This window comes from Diospyros lotus, chromosome 3, assembly GCF_014633365.1.
Source record: "Diospyros lotus cultivar Yz01 chromosome 3, ASM1463336v1, whole genome shotgun sequence".
NCBI lineage: Eukaryota > Viridiplantae > Streptophyta > Magnoliopsida > Ericales > Ebenaceae > Diospyros > Diospyros lotus.
Genome location: NC_068340.1, coordinates 21,132,135 through 21,150,885, shown reverse-complemented (window position 1 = coordinate 21,150,885; position 18,751 = coordinate 21,132,135). Strand labels below are relative to the sequence as shown.

The window sequence follows — 18,751 nt, the reverse complement described above, 5'->3', positions numbered from 1 at the left end:
ATTGGGCACTGACCTAAAATTATCCACGGCATACCACCCTCAAACAGATGGACAGACCGAGAGGGTGAATCAATGTCTTGAAACCTATCTAAGGTGTATATGCCTAATGCGTCCCAAGGAATGGCATAGATGGTTATCTTTGGCGCAGTGGTGGCATAACACCACTCTACACTCATCTATTAAGGTAACCCCCTTTGAAGCTCTATTCGGATACAAGCCACTAGTGCAACCAACAGTTGGAGGAGAATCAGATGTGGCCTTGGTGGAAGAATATTTATAGAAGAAGAGGGAAGTGACTCAGTAAATGAAACAAGAACTGGCCTCTGCTCAACACCGCATGAAGCAGTATGCGGACAAGAAGAGGACGGAAAGGGAGTTTGAGGTTGGAGAAGAGGTGTACCTAAGGCTAAGACATCCACATTTGACGTCACTGACACAGGGGAAGGCTACCAAGCTTAGCCCCAGGTACTTCGGACCTTTTCCCATAATTGACAAAGTGGGAAGAGTGGCTTACTGTTTGCAATTGTCGGCCGAAACTCACATACACGCTGTGTTCCACGTTTCATTACTTAAGAAATCCATTGGGGGGCAACCAGTAAGTCCTACACTACCCACTCTACCCAAGGGAATTGACCAAGTTGTGGAGCCTAAGGCCATACGAGAGGAGTGATCCAGCGTGGGGGAGCTCTATTAATCCAAGTTTTGGTTAAATGGCAAGGCAATACTACGGAAAGCAACACCTGGGAATACCTCCCAGATTTGCTCAAGAAGTTTCCCCTCTCTATTAGCCTACTTAATCTTCCTTGAGGACAAGGAAGCGTTCAAGAGGGGAGCAATGTCACGGAGGCGAGCTATTAGGAGTTCTTTTTAGATTTTGCTAGTTGTGATCTTCATTTATATGTTTATCATTTCTGCTATAACCATTATTGCGCTAGAGGACTAGTAGAATGTGTTAGAATTAGAGTTTGTTATGCGGTTATGGGTGAGGGCCCACCTGTCAGGAGAATATACTCCTCCAACGGCCTTACAAATATGCCTCTCGTGCGCTTGGGAAAGGCATGCATGAAAATCAAGAAGATTATGTTCCCTCATCTAACCATTCTCTCTCTCTCTCTATCTCTCCCTTTCTCTGTTCGTCTCTTTTCTCTTATTTCTTATTGTTCTTCTTTATTGTCGACTCCATTCTCAAGTGGAGGATTGAATCTCCCTACCAATCCCATCGGATTAGTAGGAGGGTTGCGGTAGTCACAACGGGGTTGTGACACCATGGCTTGGAATTCACACATATGAGGGGAGCAAATAGCACGACAATTCAAATCCTTAGTTGGTGAACAAACACAAGATTGGTAGAAAAATTTGGTACAAGAAGTACTTTTTTTAACAGGAAGATTGGGGCTAAGGTTGACCTTGCCCTGTCCTGTGATGGGAACTGAGGTTTTATTGGCTATTGTTATCTGTTTAAAGGTTTATAGAAGTCAAAAACATGTAGATCAGGGGTCATATGATCAGTGACTCCTGAATCTAAGATCCAAATGTCATTCTTATCAGTTTTTGAGGTAGAAAAGGATGCAAAATGTAGACAAGTGCCTTGATGAGCAAAAGAACAGATCCTATCTTGAATTGTCTTTAGGAAGGATTTGAGTTTGTTGATTTCTTCGACATTCAACTGATTAAGATCAGAACCAAAGATGGATTTTGTCTTATCAGTAGCTCCTCCCTCCTCTTGCCCCTTGTTGGAGAGATAGGCCTGGTTCTTTGATGTTAGATTTTTGAAGCCCATTTTTCTTCGAATGGCCTCCTTCCCATGAAGCTTAAAGCATGTATCCCGAGTGTGCCTAGGCCTCTTATAGTAAGTGCACCATAGCCCTTCACGATTTGGGTTTTTAGTTTGCACTTCTGATTTCTCTATTCTGAGCCTTGCTCCTTCTCCCTTGTTTGAAACCATAGCTGAATCTTCTAAACTGGGTTCACTAAGCATGGCTACCCAATTCTTTTCACTTCTCACAATAGCAAATACCTCATTAAAAGAAGGCAGTCTCTCTCTACCAAGAATTTGTATTCTCACCTGATCAAATTATGTATTAAGGCTTGTTAGGAACTCCACAATTCTATCTCTTTCAAGTATTCGGTTGAGGGTGACAGCATCCTCACTGCACACCATTTTGATGTCTTGGTAATGATCTAGCTCTAGCCACAAGCCATTCATTTTATTATAATATTTTGTTACAGTCAAAATCCCCTGTCTAGTGCTACTAATCTTTATTTTAATATAAAAAATTACTGAGGCATTTTAGACCTTAGAGTAGGCTTGTTTCACTGTTTCCCAAATCTCCTTTGCTGAAGCCAAAAACATATAATTTTTTACTCACCTCGGGTTGCATATAGCACTCCATAGCCATGACATAATAAGGGAGTTCAATGTCCCATGCTGTGAAAGCAGGATCAAAGGCCTTGGGACGGGGTGCGGTTAAGTGACCAATCTTTCCTCAGTCTTTAAGGAAGGTTCTCATCAACCGGGCCCATTGTAAGTAGTTCCTACCGTCTAGGCGGTAGGAATGATGCATTCTAGGCAGCTCTCCGACTCTGGTTGGCTGATCAACTGGAGTTGATTCTCCAGTTGTCATATAAGGGGTGACTTCTGAGATTTTTGACGTGTTCACCTTAACAATCGGTTGAATAGAAAGATAGCAATGAAGGCTTGATCAGAGAGGATGGGAGGAAGAGCAAGGACGTGCAATGAAGGCACATTAGGGTTTAGGGGCAATAGGAAGGTATGGCCAGCTCTGATACCATGTAGAAACTGAATAATTCTTGATATCTTTCATATGTAAATGGCTGAGTCCTCTTATCGAGGAGAAAGGATACAACATAATAAACCCATAACACCTAAAAAAGGAAAGATACATATGTACATTCTTAGGAAAATTTCCTAAGTCTGAATTAGAAAAGTATCCTATTCCAGATTTGGAAACTTCTAAAATAGACACATTTTGACCAGCGTAGCCTTTCTCCTTTGATGATCCTACGGGAACCAATAGGGTTGTTGATCTTTCAAAGTGTATAAGAATTCCAAAAGTAATGTAGTTTTGTAAGTTACCTTTATTTCTTTTTTTTTTTTTTTATTTAGCTTTCTTTTAAGATATTGTACAACTCCTTGGACTAAGCATCTTGGCATTTGCATTTGGTTCCAAATTAATTTCTTACTGAATGATCATTTTTTTACTGGCAAGCCATCTGAACAAGCTCATATAATCTGGGTATTAGCTAATAAAATTTTAAACTTGGAACAGTGAGGTGTAGGCCATTAAAAGTCAAAAGATCAGCAATTCAGTATTAATGTTTCATGTTAAAATGTCAATTTTCTGCAGTTAAGGTGCTAAAAATCCATGCCATCTCTTCTTTAAGTTCATTGACTTACTCTGTGTTGAGATTACTTGTTTCTTCTTGTGTTCGTTGATGTGTTATTTTCAAACACTTAATTCTTAAAATGGCTTGCATCATTTAAGATTTCAAATATATCCTGTGACTATGCTAATTTATGCCTTCTTAATTGGGCTGGGTTTTGGAGCTGTTTTGATTGTGCCAAAGCATGATTTGTTGTGCTGCTCCAAGGGATTGGAAGAATTTATCTTGCCATTGTTGTAAGGAATGATCTTTTGTTATTATGAGATAACAATAGAGAAAATGGAAGATTAATTCTGGTGTTAGGTCCTTGTGAGGGACCATAGGGTTCTTGCTGGTAGATGTGCTACATTCAGGTTGGGGGTTGGGGGGGGGGGGGAATAGTGCATTGAATTCTCTTTTTTTTTTTTTTTTTTTTGTAGTGGACATGTACTTGATATTATTGCGAGTTGTCATTAAAAAAAAACAAAGAGAAGAAAAGTTACTATACTTTTGCTTAATCTTTTGTCCCCTACTTTTTAATTCAACATTTCCTCCCAATATTGTGTTTGAGATGATATTTTCTTGTTTTTGTTTCTCTTCTCCTGAAACAACCAAACAAGAGAAATGGAAGGATTTGAAATTATTCTCTTCCCTTGCCTTTTTTTCTGTCCTAGCAAACATTAGATTAGGATAAGCGAACAATATTTCATGATTACATCCAAACTATTTGTGCTTTCATGGATTCAAGTGCAAGTCTTCTCTATGGGAGCACCCAATCACTAATCCAACATTACATTAGTAAATGAATTGATAGAGGCATATGATTACAAGATTTTTGTTGCATCTGTATTTTCTACATAGTGGTTTGCCTTTCCCATTTAAGGGCTTGTTTGGTTGTGCTTCCATTTTCAGTTATTCAGTTTTTTTCTTAAAATTTTTGAAATGAAAGCAGAAAATGGGTTATTCATTTTTGTTTTTTTTTAAATGATAACTTGTGAAAAATTTTGAAAAAAAATAGAAACATGATTTTGGTGTTTCCATAGGTCTTATTTCATTTTCGTTTCCCTCCCCTGCCCTCCCAAAGGATCTCTCCCTCCTTTCATGACTTGCAAACTCACCAGCCACCACCTACATCCATCAAATTCACAGGCCACGCTTCTCTAGCAAACTCGCAGGCTTGTTCTTCTCCTCTCTCCCTCTCTCATTTTTGTTCCTCTCTCTTCAGCAACTTTCGCTGGTGGTTGAGAGAAAGAATAAGAAAGAAGAAAAAAAATTAAAAGTAAATTGAAAACAAGAGGAAGCTATCAAGCAGTATGTAAAGTTGTCAATTTTTTTAACTAAAAACAAAGATTGAACGGGAAAAAAAGATGAGAACAAGACTAAAAACATAAAACTAGAAGCTCTGTCAAATGGCCCCTAAAGTATGACTTTCATTTCATATATTTGGTTTTACTTCTCTCTCTCTCACTCTCATTCCCATCTTTCACTGATAGAGGAGGGAAATCAAGCAGCAACATTGCAGTAGGAGAGAGGCTTATATCAACTTTGTTGACTGAAATCGATGGATTAGAGCAGGCTGACGTAAGCATTAAACTTTGAGAGTTATTTTCATATCCATTCATTTCAAATATCAAAACTGAATACTAGAGATTAGATTTAACAAAATTAATTTATTTCCTGCTAATTCTGTTTCTAGGGAATTCTTGTTTTGGCTGCCACAAATCGCCCTCATGCAATTGATGCTGCTCTTATGCGGCCTGGACGCTTTGATCTAGTAAGATATTTTTCTGTTCATTTGTTGACTTTGGCTCATGGTGCCTGGTCTTTCTAGCTAAGCCAGCCTGGATGTTGGATTTACAGTTTATGGTTGCGTATGGTTCTTGGTGGTCTAAGCTTTGTAGTTTCTGTTGGTACTTTCTAGCTGTATTATAATTGTTGTACTAAACTGCCTGTAATGCTCCTTGTAATTCTGTAATCATCAAGAAGTCGGTGAGGAGAATGGAGGGAAAACAAACATATGGACAAAAAGGGTGGACAAGTCATTAGGCTCATTACAATAGTACGACAGTTGTACAACTTGAAGTTTCAGATGCAGAACATGTGTGTAGACAAAGGGATTAAGATGTTTTGGGCAGGACTATAACGCATAAACGTAAAACAAAAGATTCCTGCTATTTGATTGATACTGGAAATTGGTCTGACTTGTGTTAAATTGCTGACAGTCAGCTTGTTACATGTTATTGTCATCATCACTTAAAATTTAGAAGGGGGAAAGGTTGATCAATTGCTGACAGTCACCTTTTCTTTTGTTTAGGGTTGATTGTTTGCCAGTGCTTTATTACACTGTTCAGTTATCTTTCTTGAGTGAAACAAAACATGGATATTGTTATTAGTGAAGCCCCAAACGATGTCGTTGGGGTAAGCAGGTGGAGGGCCGCGTGCTGCAACCTTAAGCTGCCATATGGCAGCCAATTGGAGGGCAGCACGTGGCAACCATCAGCTGCCCTCTGATGGCGCCCGTTTGCATTATCAACCCCTCTTCTCTTCTCACTTGTCCGTCTGCTTTTATTCTGTTGGAATATTGTATATCGTGCTTGCACGATCTGATCCGAGCCATCCATCCATGCTTTATGATTCTTGATCCCAGCCCTCCATCGTCGCTATTTATCTTCTCCTCGGGATATGGTCTGGACAGATGTTTAAGGCGAAAGAGAAAAAGATCAATCAAAGAAGAGAATAGGGATCGAGAAGAGAGAGATACCCTTCGTCTCCGACCTAGGGTTATCTGGTTTTGCTTCGGTTCTTTTCTTTCTTTCTCTGTAAATGTTTGTATAGCTTTATAGTTATATGGTTCGATAGGGTTTTATGCCTCTTAATCTGTTTGAGTGATTATTGGGCAAGTTTTGTGTTTCTCGAACCACTGTAAGTACAGAGAGATTGAGGGGTTTTCTGTGAGTGTATTTTTGATTCAATCATTAGTACAGTGAGCTCTCCATATTGGAGCTCAACGTGGACGTAGCCCTATTTGGGTGAACCACGGTAAAATCTTGTGAGTCTCTTTTTCGCTTTTTCGTTTCAGTTCGGCTTACCTCTGTTTCGCATGAATGACTGTTAAAGCTTTCATTCCTTTTGTTTCATCGTGTGTTTGTGATTGGGATATTCTGATTTTAACCCTAAGGTTTGAGTATCAGTGCTCAACAGATATAGCTTGTTGCCAAGAGTCCTGCTAATTTCTTTTATATTAAATCGTAGGTGCTGTATGTGCCACCTCCAGATTTAGAAGCTCGTTATGAGATACTCCGTGTACATACTCGGAACATGAAAGTGGGTGATGATGTTGATCTAAAAAATATAGCAGAGGATACCGAGCTCTTCACAGGGGCGGAGCTGGAGGGCCTATGCAGGGAAGCTGGAATAGTGGCTCTGAGAGAAGACATTTCCGCCAATGTTGTGTGTAATAAACACTTCCAGACAGCAAGGAAGTCTTTGAAGCCAGCCCTAACAAGAGAAGAAGTTGATTCATATTCCTCGTTCACGAAGAACCCATCTGCAAAATCTTATGGTCCATTGAAGTCCAGCCCCATGGAGAACAGCAATATCACTGGGAGTCTATTGGGTTTAGTGGCTCCAGTTTCAGTTGGCATCATAAGCCTCATTCTAGTTGCCGGTATTCAATACTTTATACTTTGGTAATTTGCCTAATCAGTTAGCAACAACATGAAGAATTTGTCAGTGCCTCACTGCATGATCAGTGCGCCTGTCTTGCTGTTAACTTGCTATTTCGGAGTCTTCTCCTCTATTCCAGTGGTTCCAAGTCATCGACTCAGATAGGATCCTCTTTTATCTTTGGCACTCGGATAGTATGCAATGTGCTTAGACCAACCATCGACTCAGATGGGATGCTCTTTATTTTGTTTCTGGCTGATGTTTGTTTAACTTACTTCTGCTTGCTTATATCTATTTTTTGTGACATTCTCAAAGAAGAATAACGGCTGTTATAAATAAATTAAAAAAATTATAAAATATAGTTATTTAATTTAAAAATAAACAAAAATTTTATAATACGTCCAAAATTTTTTTAAAAAAAATAAAAATTTGGAGTTTGAAAGAGAAATTTTTTTATCTCTTGGATGAAAATACGTTTTTAAATTAAAAATGTATTTTTAATATTATAAAATGATTATAAAAAAAATTAAAATTATAAAAATAATTTAAAAATATTTTTAACATTTCAAAAACAGAAAAGTTTTGAAAACACTGGAAATGCTTTTGAGAAGTTTTTATAGGTGTTAAATATAAGAGTAAAATAATATTTTTATTTTATTTAATTCACTATTCTATTTAATATTTTAGAGCAAAAAACATTTTTTTATTTCTGTATAATAAAAAAATCAATAAAAAAAAGTAAACTAAAACCATCATCTCTTTTAAATGATTTTAATTTCTATATAACAATGATTATTGGAGTTAGAAAAAGATTTAAGATACTTTTTTGAAGTTAATGGTAATTATTCAATATTTAAAAAAATAATGTTTAGAATATTGCTGAGTTTTTTAGTTTAAATGAAAGAAAATTAAAAATTTACTCTATCATTAATTATCAGATAAATATCTAAAAGTTAAAATGAAAAAATTATTAAAAGAATAATAATATATAGACTAATTAGTCGACCGAGATATATATTATTGGATAATAATACTTTTACTAATAAATAAATCGATTAAATATTTCCAAAAAGTATTTAGGGATCGCATATATGAACAAAAGAGACATTTTTTATAAGAGTTCGGACAAATAGTAAAAGTGAGAGTGGCAATAGCGAATCTTTTTCTATTTAGTATTTACTCACCAACGAGTAGGTTTGTTTAAGCAGTCGATTTCTGTCTCACTCTCGCGTCTCCTCTCGCTCTCGACTCTCCGCTAGATCTGATCCAAGAGAAAGGTACCGAAACCCTAACCCTGTAGCTCTCTTTTCATCGCTCAAATTCACTTGCATCTGAAGACCTAGCTCTTACCTTTACCATTTCGGTCGCAAGCTAAGCTGTTTGTCCCGTCTGTTTTAACCATGTCTTTATTGTTTTCTGATTCGATTGCATGATCAATGATCATTTTGCTAATTTAGATTCAATACGTTTTCTGTTGTTCTGGTACCGTGCCTTTCCTCTTCTAAACTTGTGCGATTAATTCTTTTGTGGCCAAAGACAGCGCACTATTTTATGAGTAGATTGTTATACATCACTTTCTAAATCTCTCCCGTCTCTCTTTGTATGTTTATGTTCACGCTCATGAAGGTTTACACGTACGCTTATGCCATTCTGTATCTGTGTATTCTAGAGGTCCATGTAGAAGTTCCCTTTTGCCATATTTGGATCAAGGGTTTGTAGTGGCAAAGGAAAAGAAAAAAGGAAAACTATCGGAAAGGGAATTTAGCTATTTTCTGATAATTCTGAAATTTAATAGATATTTATTAAAGTCCATCCTTTGGTTTAATTATTCATAAAAAAATGTATGCTTGTACACTGACTTTTGGATCTTGGATTTGTTAACAAATAGAAAAGCAAAGTGAAATGATGAGAGAAACAAAATTAAGTTAAACTAGATTTAGTTTTTTTTTATGGGTTTAGAAAGTTGGAAGAAACTCAATAGTTATTTGTCAAAATTCTGTTATTATCTGTGAAATATTTATACACAAGTAACTATATTTTCCTTTCCCTTGAGAAATACAGTTTCTGTAATGTCATTTTCTCTTCCTTTTCAAATCCTAGCGCCCTTCAGAAACTAACCAAAGTCTTTGTAAATCCACAATCTCACTATTGCAAACCTTGCCGTAGCTTATATCTGACACTCCACGGTTGACATTCCCAACTGCTTTGAAAGTTTGGCTGCTTTGGCACCTGTAATGTCTGTCAACATGGGAGCTTGCTGTCAATACTACCACCAAACTAGGTTTGGCTGGAACCAACCAGACCATTCAACAGAGGCTCAGTGGTTAGATTGTCCTTGCTGCAGACAAATCCGTCTGGGGCTTGCATAGCTCAGTCCACATTATGGTCTATCCATTTTGTGTGAGACCAGCCTGTAGACTTGTCATGAAAAGGGTCCAACTTCTTGCAATGAAAGATTGAATTATGTAAGCAAGAAGGAAAATTGTGAACAAGCGAAATTTAACCTAGTTGTTGTAATCGTATTTGATCATGTTTCCACTTTCTGGCATTCTGTGTATGATGGTTTCTTAATTGACTTCTTGCAACATTTGTATTGTATTTCTCCATTTCTCTTTGTCTCGCTTCTTTTATTTTCAATGCTAGTTGTTTTACATCATCTCCTTTACAATGTGGGCAGGTGAAAATTTCTGTTTGTGGTCAAGAGTTCTGATATGGGTCGTGGAGTTAGCAGTGGCGGTGGTCAGAGTTCACTTGGCTACTTGTTTGGGAGTGGAGAGGGCCCAAAGCCAGCTGCAAACAACCTACATCCTGCTCCAAGTGAAGGGAAGCCTGTAAATAGTGGGCCTTCACCAAAGACTACTGCTGCTTCTCAACCAGTAGATGTTACTAAACAGATTCCTGCGGGTATACATAGTAGCACTGCAAATGTTCAGAACAATGGCAGTTTCATCACAGTATGTCTCCCGTCATAATCATTATTACAAAAGCTTGGTTTGTAAATTCGTGGCAAATTTGATTATCTTACTGGTGTAACATGGAAATCATTTGCACCTTTGCATGATTGGCTATGATATGATATCTTGGGTGAATAGTTGACATTTAACTAAAAGAAACAACAACTAGGCCACATCCTCATGGCAGTAGTAGGCATAGGCTTATGTGTCATCCTATGGGAGCTGGAGGATTAGGTTGATAAGTTTTGCTTACATCATTCAACCATGGGAATTAAAATGTTTCAACCGCAGGAATATAAAATGTTAGGCTTGCAAGTTGCAACTCAATTTTATTTGATGCTTTTTTGTATTTTCCTTTTTGTATATTTCCCTTCATCAAAAGCTTGATTGTTTTTATATGAAATTAACTTCCTACTTGGAATGACTTTTAAGTATATAATTTGGGGACTTGTGCATTTTAGTCATGTGTGGTCAATTTCAGTTTTTGACACTGATCATTTAAGAAGGCAAAGAAGAGAGGCTTCAAAAACTACTAAATTTTAACCAGGAAGTCTATGAAGGCTACAATATTGTTGTCTTGTCCTTGTTAAATATAAGCCAGGTGAATTACACAAATTCTTACATAAAAATGTCTTTCCTGGGCGAAAGGGATTACTCAATAATTCTTGCATAAAAATGTATTTATTAGGTTCTATTGGGAATTATATGTAGGATGCAACATTTTTTATTTATCCTTATTAAATATAGGAAAAATGAATTACACATATTCTTACACGAAAATATTTTGCCTGGTTCTCAATTGCTGCCAAATAATGTCTACTTCTTAGATTTGCTACTGCTACTTGTGATAATCTGAGAAAGTGTGGCAGGTAGTGACCAAGTGATATTGCCTATGTAAGAAACATGGCCAGTCACTCTGTTTTATGGCATATTTAGAAAGAACGGAATAGCAAGACTTTTGAAAGCATAAAGGAAAAAATATTTTTATTTTAAGGGAACAATTCTCACTTCCCTTTTTATGTGGTTAGGAGAGGACTCTCCCTCCTCCATAGAGTCGTGTCTTTATTCTGTATATGATCTTTGTTTGTAATGAAGCTGTAATGCTTCTTTGTACAGAGTCAATACCCTAAGGAAGCTCTTTATATTCTTTCTACAGGGTCAATACCCTAAGGAAGCTCTTTATATTCTTTGTACAGGGTCAATACCCTAAGGAAGCTCTTTATATACTTTAGTTTTCAAAAGAAAAAGTTTTGGAAATGATACTTCATTTGATAGCTAGCATTACTAGACTAAAATATGTTTCAAGAACCATGTTTTAGGTAGTTTGATATGTCTTGAAAGTGTCTTGTTATAGGGTTGTCAGTGGATTGAATCTGGCTTGGATCCAATTTGATTTCAATCCTTGAACTCCGTCCATTTATTATTCGGTTTGAGACCTAAGAGGGCTAGATCTAGCCAATTTGATTAATAACTGGATCAACTTTGGATGACCCTATTGGAGTTAGTACTAGACTTGATTCCTTTATGGTAAGTTATGAACCTTAAATTTGTGCAGCTTAGTGGTCTCCTTGTTCCCTGCTCTGCACTTCTAAGTCAAGAATCTACCAAAATTTTGAGGGTTCATAGATCTAATTCTTAATTGGAGAACCCAAATTACTAGCAAAGGAGGAGGAGGGGAGCAAGACAAAGGAGAGAGATGGAGAGTTCTCTACTAGCTGGAAAACTAGATCTAGTTTCCTTAAGATCTAGTTCTCAAGGGTCTGGGGTTTCTCTGGTTAAGAAATATGAGATTTCAAGGGTCCATTCTCTAAGAAGGTTCTTAGCTAGAAATTTATGATTATCAGCAAAGGAGAAGAAGAGAGGAGGAAGAATGCCGGATCTGATTTTGGAGGGACCTTCTAGGAACTGGGTAGAAATCAGATCCTAGATTTTGAGGGTCCCTTCCCAGCTAAGAAGATCTAAACTTTCACTCATAGAACCTAGATTGCTAGTGCAGAAGAGGAAGAATAAGAGAAGATGATGTCACACCCTTAAGGTTGAACTAGGGTGTGAAAGGGGATTTGGAAATTAAGAGAAATTTGGGAAGAAATCATATGAGAGGGAGATAAGCAGTGTTCTAAAACGCGCTAGGCGCTAGTCGGGCGCTAGTCGGGCGCCTAGAGCCTAGGAAAAATGTTCTTGCTGCAGCAAGTAGCAGCAACAACAAGCAGCTGGTACAGCAACGCTTGTTGCTTGCTGCAACAAGAAGCAATCCATATGTACCGGAGGAAGATGAGATCGACGACGAGAGAGAATGGCCAAGAGATGAGATCGATGGCGACGAGAGAGAACGGCCAAGAGATGAGATTGGCGGCTGCGGCGAGAGAGAGAGAAACGAGCCAGGCGACGAACAACCTGAGAGAGAAAGGGGAAGGGGTGCTGAGTTGCCCTTAATTGTGGCAGCCACCTAGGCCGCATTTTCGAACACTAGAGAAAAGATAACTGAGAGGGAGAGAGAGAGAGAGAACAACAGGAAGATGAGAACAGAAGAAAGAAAGGAGATCATAGAAGATAAAGAAGGAATTATAGAAGTTTCATTAATTCCATATATCCTTCAACGAAGGCTGTGGCTTAATATATAAGCTCACAATTGTAGTTACAAGACAAGGCATTGTAACTGCCTAAGCTACAAGACAAAAAGGGAAAATATCCTAACAACTTCTAAGACAAATAACCTTAACAGAAATAGAAATTAAAAAAACAAATTATAGAAAACTAAAATTACAAATAATACCTTGGGAATGTGATAAATTTCCCCCCCTTAAAATGTTTCTTGTCCCCAAGAAATTTATTTATGTTGATCCTTTGTACCTTTATCTCACTCTGGCTAGCTCTCCTACTTTGTTGTCTTCCTCTAAACCTTCCATTTGCAGCAACTGTCTTTTGCATTGGTGGCCTAGACTAAAGTTGTGCCCGTATTTAAAGCATAGTCCGAGTCTTCTCCTAGACTCCATAATAGGAGATTTGGTTGTCTGAGGATGTTCTTTTCCTTGAGTCCGATTTGAGGCCGTCGTCCAAGCATTTTCTCCGACTTCCTGATTGCTCCGAGGACACTTTTCTGTTACAATTTCATTCTTAACAAACGCCTCCAATGATAACTCATGCAAATGGGCCTTCTCTGCTTCTTGTCTTATTGAAGTAGGTTACAACATTTTGGCCATTGGCCTTAGCTCATCACTCAATCCACTGAGGAAGCTAGACACATGTTGAGTTTTGCATTGAGTAATTTTTCTAGAAGGATAGAAGGAATCAGAAGAACTCGTGGTTGAAAGTGACAAAATAAACTAAGTTAGGGAGAGGCTATCTTATGTTGTACTTATGAGGGGTAGTTTAGACTTTGTGTAGTGTATATTTAACCCTTTGTAATATCTGCCCAAATCCTCTATAAATAAAAGGTTTAGGCGGGCAGTTGCACCCAATAGATTCATTCATTCACTGTAAACGAGTTCTATAAAGGAGAGGAAAGTCCAAATTATATAACATTTGTAATCTCGCAATTAAAGTGCTCATGTGAGAGGGAGTTCTTGTATTGATTCTTACATTGGATTTCTAGTGAATTGCTCTCGGACCAAGGCTGGATGTAGGATTGCTCACTACAATCTAAACCAGGATAAACTTCTTGTCTCTTGTGTGATTCAGTTGTCTCTTTTCCTAATTTTTTTACTGCTTTCAATTATGTTTTATATTTATGTTGTTGTGATTGAATCAGGTGAGAGTGTGTGTGTGTGTGTGTGTGAATTGGCTGAGAATTGAGTGATCCTAAGAACTCCTAATCCCTAACAACACAAAATAATGTTCATCTAGAGTTGGGTGAGCTTGTCTTATTATAGACCTAAGAGCCCCAAACCTTACCTGATATTCTTCCACTGTTCCTTCTTGCTTCAGCTTATTAAATTCTTCCACCACATCAGTTAGGTTTTGCTCCTCGAATCGAGCGCATAATTCCTCTACGAATTCAGGCCACCTCCATTCCGTTTTCTACTCGCTCCACCCTTGAAACCATGAATTTGCCACATCATTCAAATAGGCAGTTGTCGTGTTAACCTTGCTCCCTTTAGCTATTCGATAATGGTAAAAGAAACGTCCACCACTGGGGTTTATCCCCTTCAAACATCGGAATTTCTAGTCGTAGCGTCGGTGGATTATTTTGGTTAGCCAGGGATCCCTAAAGAGAGCCTTTAGCAGCGTACTCTGTTTGTTCATCCACTTCCTATTGTACCTTTGTTCCAGCAAAGATGGGTGTAGCTGTGGCTCGCGACGGAAAGTCCACTAGTAGGCTTGCGTTAGGTTGTCGGGAAAACATGGCGAGGGCGGCATTCAGTTGTTGGCTTAACCTTGAGAATTCTCTCGGAGGTCCCTCTCCATCGTAGCCACGTCCACTCGAATGTGGCTGACCTCTTCTTGGGTGTGTCGGATTCTTACCTCGACCATGTTGACCCTCTTGTCTACTTGCTCATGGTTCTGTCGGAGGCCCAATTCCAAGGCATCCAACCTCATCTCCAACTATTTTATCCTTGTGCCCTCCCTCGTCTCCAACTGTTTTATCCTTGTGCCCTCCCCCATACCTCACCACAAATCCTTCTAGCCCAATGTTCCTTAGGTTTGGATTCGACTTGTGGCTTCACAACCGTTAGTTAACAAATTTGCTTAGCCTCTCGTCTACTTTCTCTAATTTTGCTCCAATCATGATCGCTACCGGGCGCGAACCTCTTGCCAATGACAGCCCAACTAGTGATGCTGATGCATCAACGCTTCCTTCCCCTAGTTCTGCCCAATCACCGACCGTAATTTGACAACGATCATGACACCCACCTCCTCGTCTTGCGATTGCCAGAAACCACTGCAACAATCGCGTTCACTTCGAAACTCACCGCACTAGTCATCTGCTCTAAACCGAAACTCCTGGCTGTTCGTGTCACCCTCCAGTGTGCTCGCTTTCCGAGCAAGGTGTCCAGCCACAGCAGCTCATGGTCGAATGTCTCACCAGTCTAGTCAGAATCACCTTTCGATCAAAGTGAGCAGCACACCGTCGAGCCCTAATTAGATTCACCTTCAAATCAAAGCCGCAACAGAAACACAGTCGAGGATAGTTCAGCTCTGATACCAATTGTCACACCCTTAGGGTTGAACTAGGGTGAAAGGGGATTTGGAAATTAAGGGAGAAATTTGGGAAGAAATCTGATGAGAGGGAGAGAAGATAATTGAGAGAGAGAGAAACAGCAGCAAGAATATGACAATAGAAGAGAGACAGGAGATCACAGAAGATAAGAGGTAATTACAGAAGTTTCATTAATTCCATATATCCTCCAACGAAGGCTGTGGCTTAATATATAAGCTCACAGCTGTAGCTACAAGACAAGGCATTGTAATTGCCTAAGTTACAAGACAAAAAGGGAAAAAGACAAGGAAAAAATATCCTAACAACCTCTAAGACAAATACTAACAGAAATAGAAATTAAAAAATAAATTACAGAAAAAGCAAAATTATAAATAATACCCTTGGAATGTGACTGATGAGATGACAGAACTCAAGATTTGGTTGTCCAACCAAGAAGGTTCTCTTCTTGGGATCCAAATCATCACTGAGGAAGGAAAAAAAAGAAAAGGAGAGGAGAGAACCTTTTATCAATTGTAGCAATTGGAAGTAGGGGAGAGAGAGAGAGAGAGCGGATTGCTTTCATATGTCATATGCTACAATTTGGACGGAGAGGAGAGGGGAGTAATGTGGAAGAAAGAACGGATCAGGCCAAATGGATATATATATATATATATATTTAAAGACAGTAATGTATGATTTTTTTTTTTTAAAGAATGGATTAGGTACCTGTTACTCACAAACCAGATATGAACTCTGGCACGGTTGTGAATTGATTTGGACTGTATCTGTACCTTGCTGGATATCTAACCATATCAATTCTGGATCACATCTGGCCCAGATCTGGACCGTTGACAAGGGTACCTTGGTATTAGTATCACCTTGCAGTTTATGCCAAGCAAGTTCCCTTTTTTTTTTTTTTTGGAGTTATTAATTCTGAGAGGTTGAGCTTTCTGTGACTTCTTCTTTCTGTGGTAGTTCCTAGCTTTTAAGATTATAGTTTCAAAATGTTCAAAGGGCCTACCATGGCTAGAAATCTTGCTTGACTATGTTAAAGACAATTTGGTTTGACATTAGCGTCAACTAAACCTTCATTCACTTTGTTTTGGGTTTTAAATCCTTAATCGTCCTCTTATGAGGATCACATCTACTTGGCTTTATGGAAACTTTAGCCTTTAATTCATGGATGTGGTTTTCATGTTTATTATCTGTAGTTGGGCAAGGAGAGGAAGCATACAGGTAAACTCATTATCAGTTTGTCATGTGATGTGATGCTGACATTAGATTAGATGCACTTGCCACATGAAAGTGAATCTTCTGGCCTGCCATATTCTGGGCTAGAAGAAGTCATTAAAGTGTGAAACGGGAAGAAAATTGTTAATGGACCTGGGAGTTGCACGACAAAACCATACCATTTAGTTGTCTTATTTAATTGTTTACATTTTCCCTGGCAATTTGCAATCCTTCTTTAGTATTAGGTGCTGAACTTTATTTTTTCATTGTATGGATGTACTATACTACGCTTTGTTTTTGTTTTTTTTTTTTTTAATTTCTTTTTCAGTTTTCTGGCTTCAACATTTGGTCAGAAAAATGATTCATCTTCTCTAAAAGCTGTTTATTGAGTGTCTTTCTTCTGTTGATAAAAAAATGATCTCACTTTTACTTCCTTACCTGGGTGCAGGATCGGCCCTCAACCAAGGTCCACGCTGCCCCTGGCGGCGGATCGTCTCTGGGTTACCTCTTTGGCGATGGCAAATGACGACACAGTCATCATGCCTTGTAATGCATCATGTTCTTCTCTGTGGAACTTGTGTGGGATGGCTTGTTTTTAGCTTTGGTGAACAGTGTTAAAACCTGATCTTTGTCATGTTCTATAGCGGTTGGATGGTGGTTTAAAACTCAGTTTCAGATGCGAAGTCGTCTGGAAGAAGCTTAATTACTGTGATTGTTAAAAGACCCATGTAATGTTGTGTTCCTATCAATTGACTTTTGAGATTGGTGCCTACTACTTCTTTCTAGGGAAAATTAGACAGACCTTTGTTATTTGGGCTATTTTTACATTCATCTTTTATAGTTTTCTTTTAGTTACCTAATGGACGGGTTTTGACAAAAAATTATTAAAAATACTCAAAATAACTATAGGGAGTGTTTATGAGCCACGAAGGCTGAAATTTATTCATTTTCTATATTAACACGGCTGGGGGGGGGGGGGGGGGGGGGGGCGCTTGCTTTCACTCATCTTGTATGAAGGCCTCAACATGCACACAAGTGACTCAACATCCTTAGGCCACCAGATTCACAATTTGTGTTGACAAAGTGCACAATTCTTTTTGACTGATACTTGGGATGACGTCTACGTCCTCGCCATTGCTTTTTTTTAGTGACGAGAAAATAAATTCGGATATTATCTATGTTAAGAGAGAATTCGAATTTAGAGATCAGACTACTCCATCTCCTTGACCGCTGAGGTCACCCATGGAGTTTTTTGACTGATGCTTCTCCTTGACCGCTGAGGTCACCCATGGAGTTTTTTGACTGATGCTTTGTTTGACTTGTTTTTTGACTGATACTTTATTTGACTTAAGACTGTGTCCAAATCGGACATGCCCGTAAATGCATGGACTCACAGAATGAAGGTTTTAGCCTATTCGGTTCATAATCTTTGGTTTAACTCGAATTAAGGATTTTTATTTTTTTTTATGTATTTTAATTTGTAAATTATTTTTGATTTATTTTGTGCATTCGTTTAATTTATTCAGTGTAGGTTGCAAATTTTGATTGCAATCCCAACTCTCATCAAGTTTGAAAGTGTATGCCGTAAATAAAAAAGTATGCAACACCACCAAGCTGGTTGGTCCCTTCTGAGTTGCGGAATTAAATTTTAAACACGAAATTTAATTACGAGAGACTAAATAACTAGGTTGTGAAATTTGAGATTTATTGTTATCTATGTTAGTATAAGTAATTGGTTAGGGTGACAGATTCATCCTTTCGGCGATAATTATAATTTAAATTAAATATTTTTCATCTAATATACTCACTTTATCTTTCTCCGTAGCCGACTCAACTTAGACGAAAAAAATTTGTTAAGACCATTTTAAGAGTATTAATTTTTTTTTATAAAAAATAAATAATAAATCTTTTTATGAAAAAAATTCTATCATTTCGTTAAATTAAAAAAAAATAAAAATTCAATTAATTACAAAACATGATAATCTATTAACAATAATGAATTTTTAATTAAAAAATAATGTATAGGAGATCAAAAAAATTTAAGCAATCTACTGCAATAAATAAAGAAAAAATAAAACTAATTTTTCTTGAAACTCTAAAGTCGGTGCAAATCGAGCAAAAAATTATACATTCCTGATTCTCCTATAGAATAAAATGAAACAAAATATTAAACTGATAACATTAAAAAAATAAAATTTACCAATAATGAGTAAATTTTAGTTCCACAAACATATATTGAACTATGTTCAACTTTATGTAAAATTATTTTTTCTTACTTTTTAAGATACAAAATTTATTTATTAAATCTCTATAATCAAGTTTATTTAATAAATCATGTTCAATAGATGATATAGCTAATCCATTCAATCTTTCTTGTGAC

At 37.7% G+C, this 18,751-nt stretch overlaps 2 protein-coding genes across 4 annotated transcripts in view; both read left to right on the top strand.

The window, feature by feature from the left end:
- The window catches only part of LOC127797739 (cell division control protein 48 homolog B), a 68,220-nt gene extending 60,847 nt beyond the window's left edge, over window positions 1–7,373 (top strand). Inside the window, exons 10-12 of the mRNA XM_052330877.1 lie at window positions 4,878–4,965; window positions 5,081–5,158; window positions 6,637–7,373. Of these exons, the coding sequence (XP_052186837.1) occupies window positions 4,878–4,965; window positions 5,081–5,158; window positions 6,637–7,077 (607 nt within the window). The 3' untranslated portion in view covers window positions 7,078–7,373. The remainder of the gene's footprint in view (window positions 1–4,877; window positions 4,966–5,080; window positions 5,159–6,636) is intronic.
- Window positions 7,374–8,189: 816 nt separating this feature from the next.
- Window positions 8,190–18,751, top strand: part of LOC127797714 (protein SPIRAL1-like 1) — a 15,465-nt gene continuing 4,903 nt past the window's right edge. The window contains exons 1-3 of one of the 3 annotated variants that reach the window (XM_052330837.1): window positions 8,190–8,327; window positions 9,728–10,004; window positions 16,820–17,143. In XM_052330837.1, the coding sequence (XP_052186797.1) occupies window positions 9,762–10,004; window positions 16,820–16,897 (321 nt within the window). In that variant the 5' untranslated portion in view covers window positions 8,190–8,327; window positions 9,728–9,761 and the 3' untranslated portion in view covers window positions 16,898–17,143. Of the gene's footprint in view, window positions 8,429–9,727; window positions 10,005–16,819; window positions 17,144–18,751 lie in introns of those variants that run through there. The other 2 variants (XM_052330835.1, XM_052330836.1) reach the window with 2 other exon arrangements.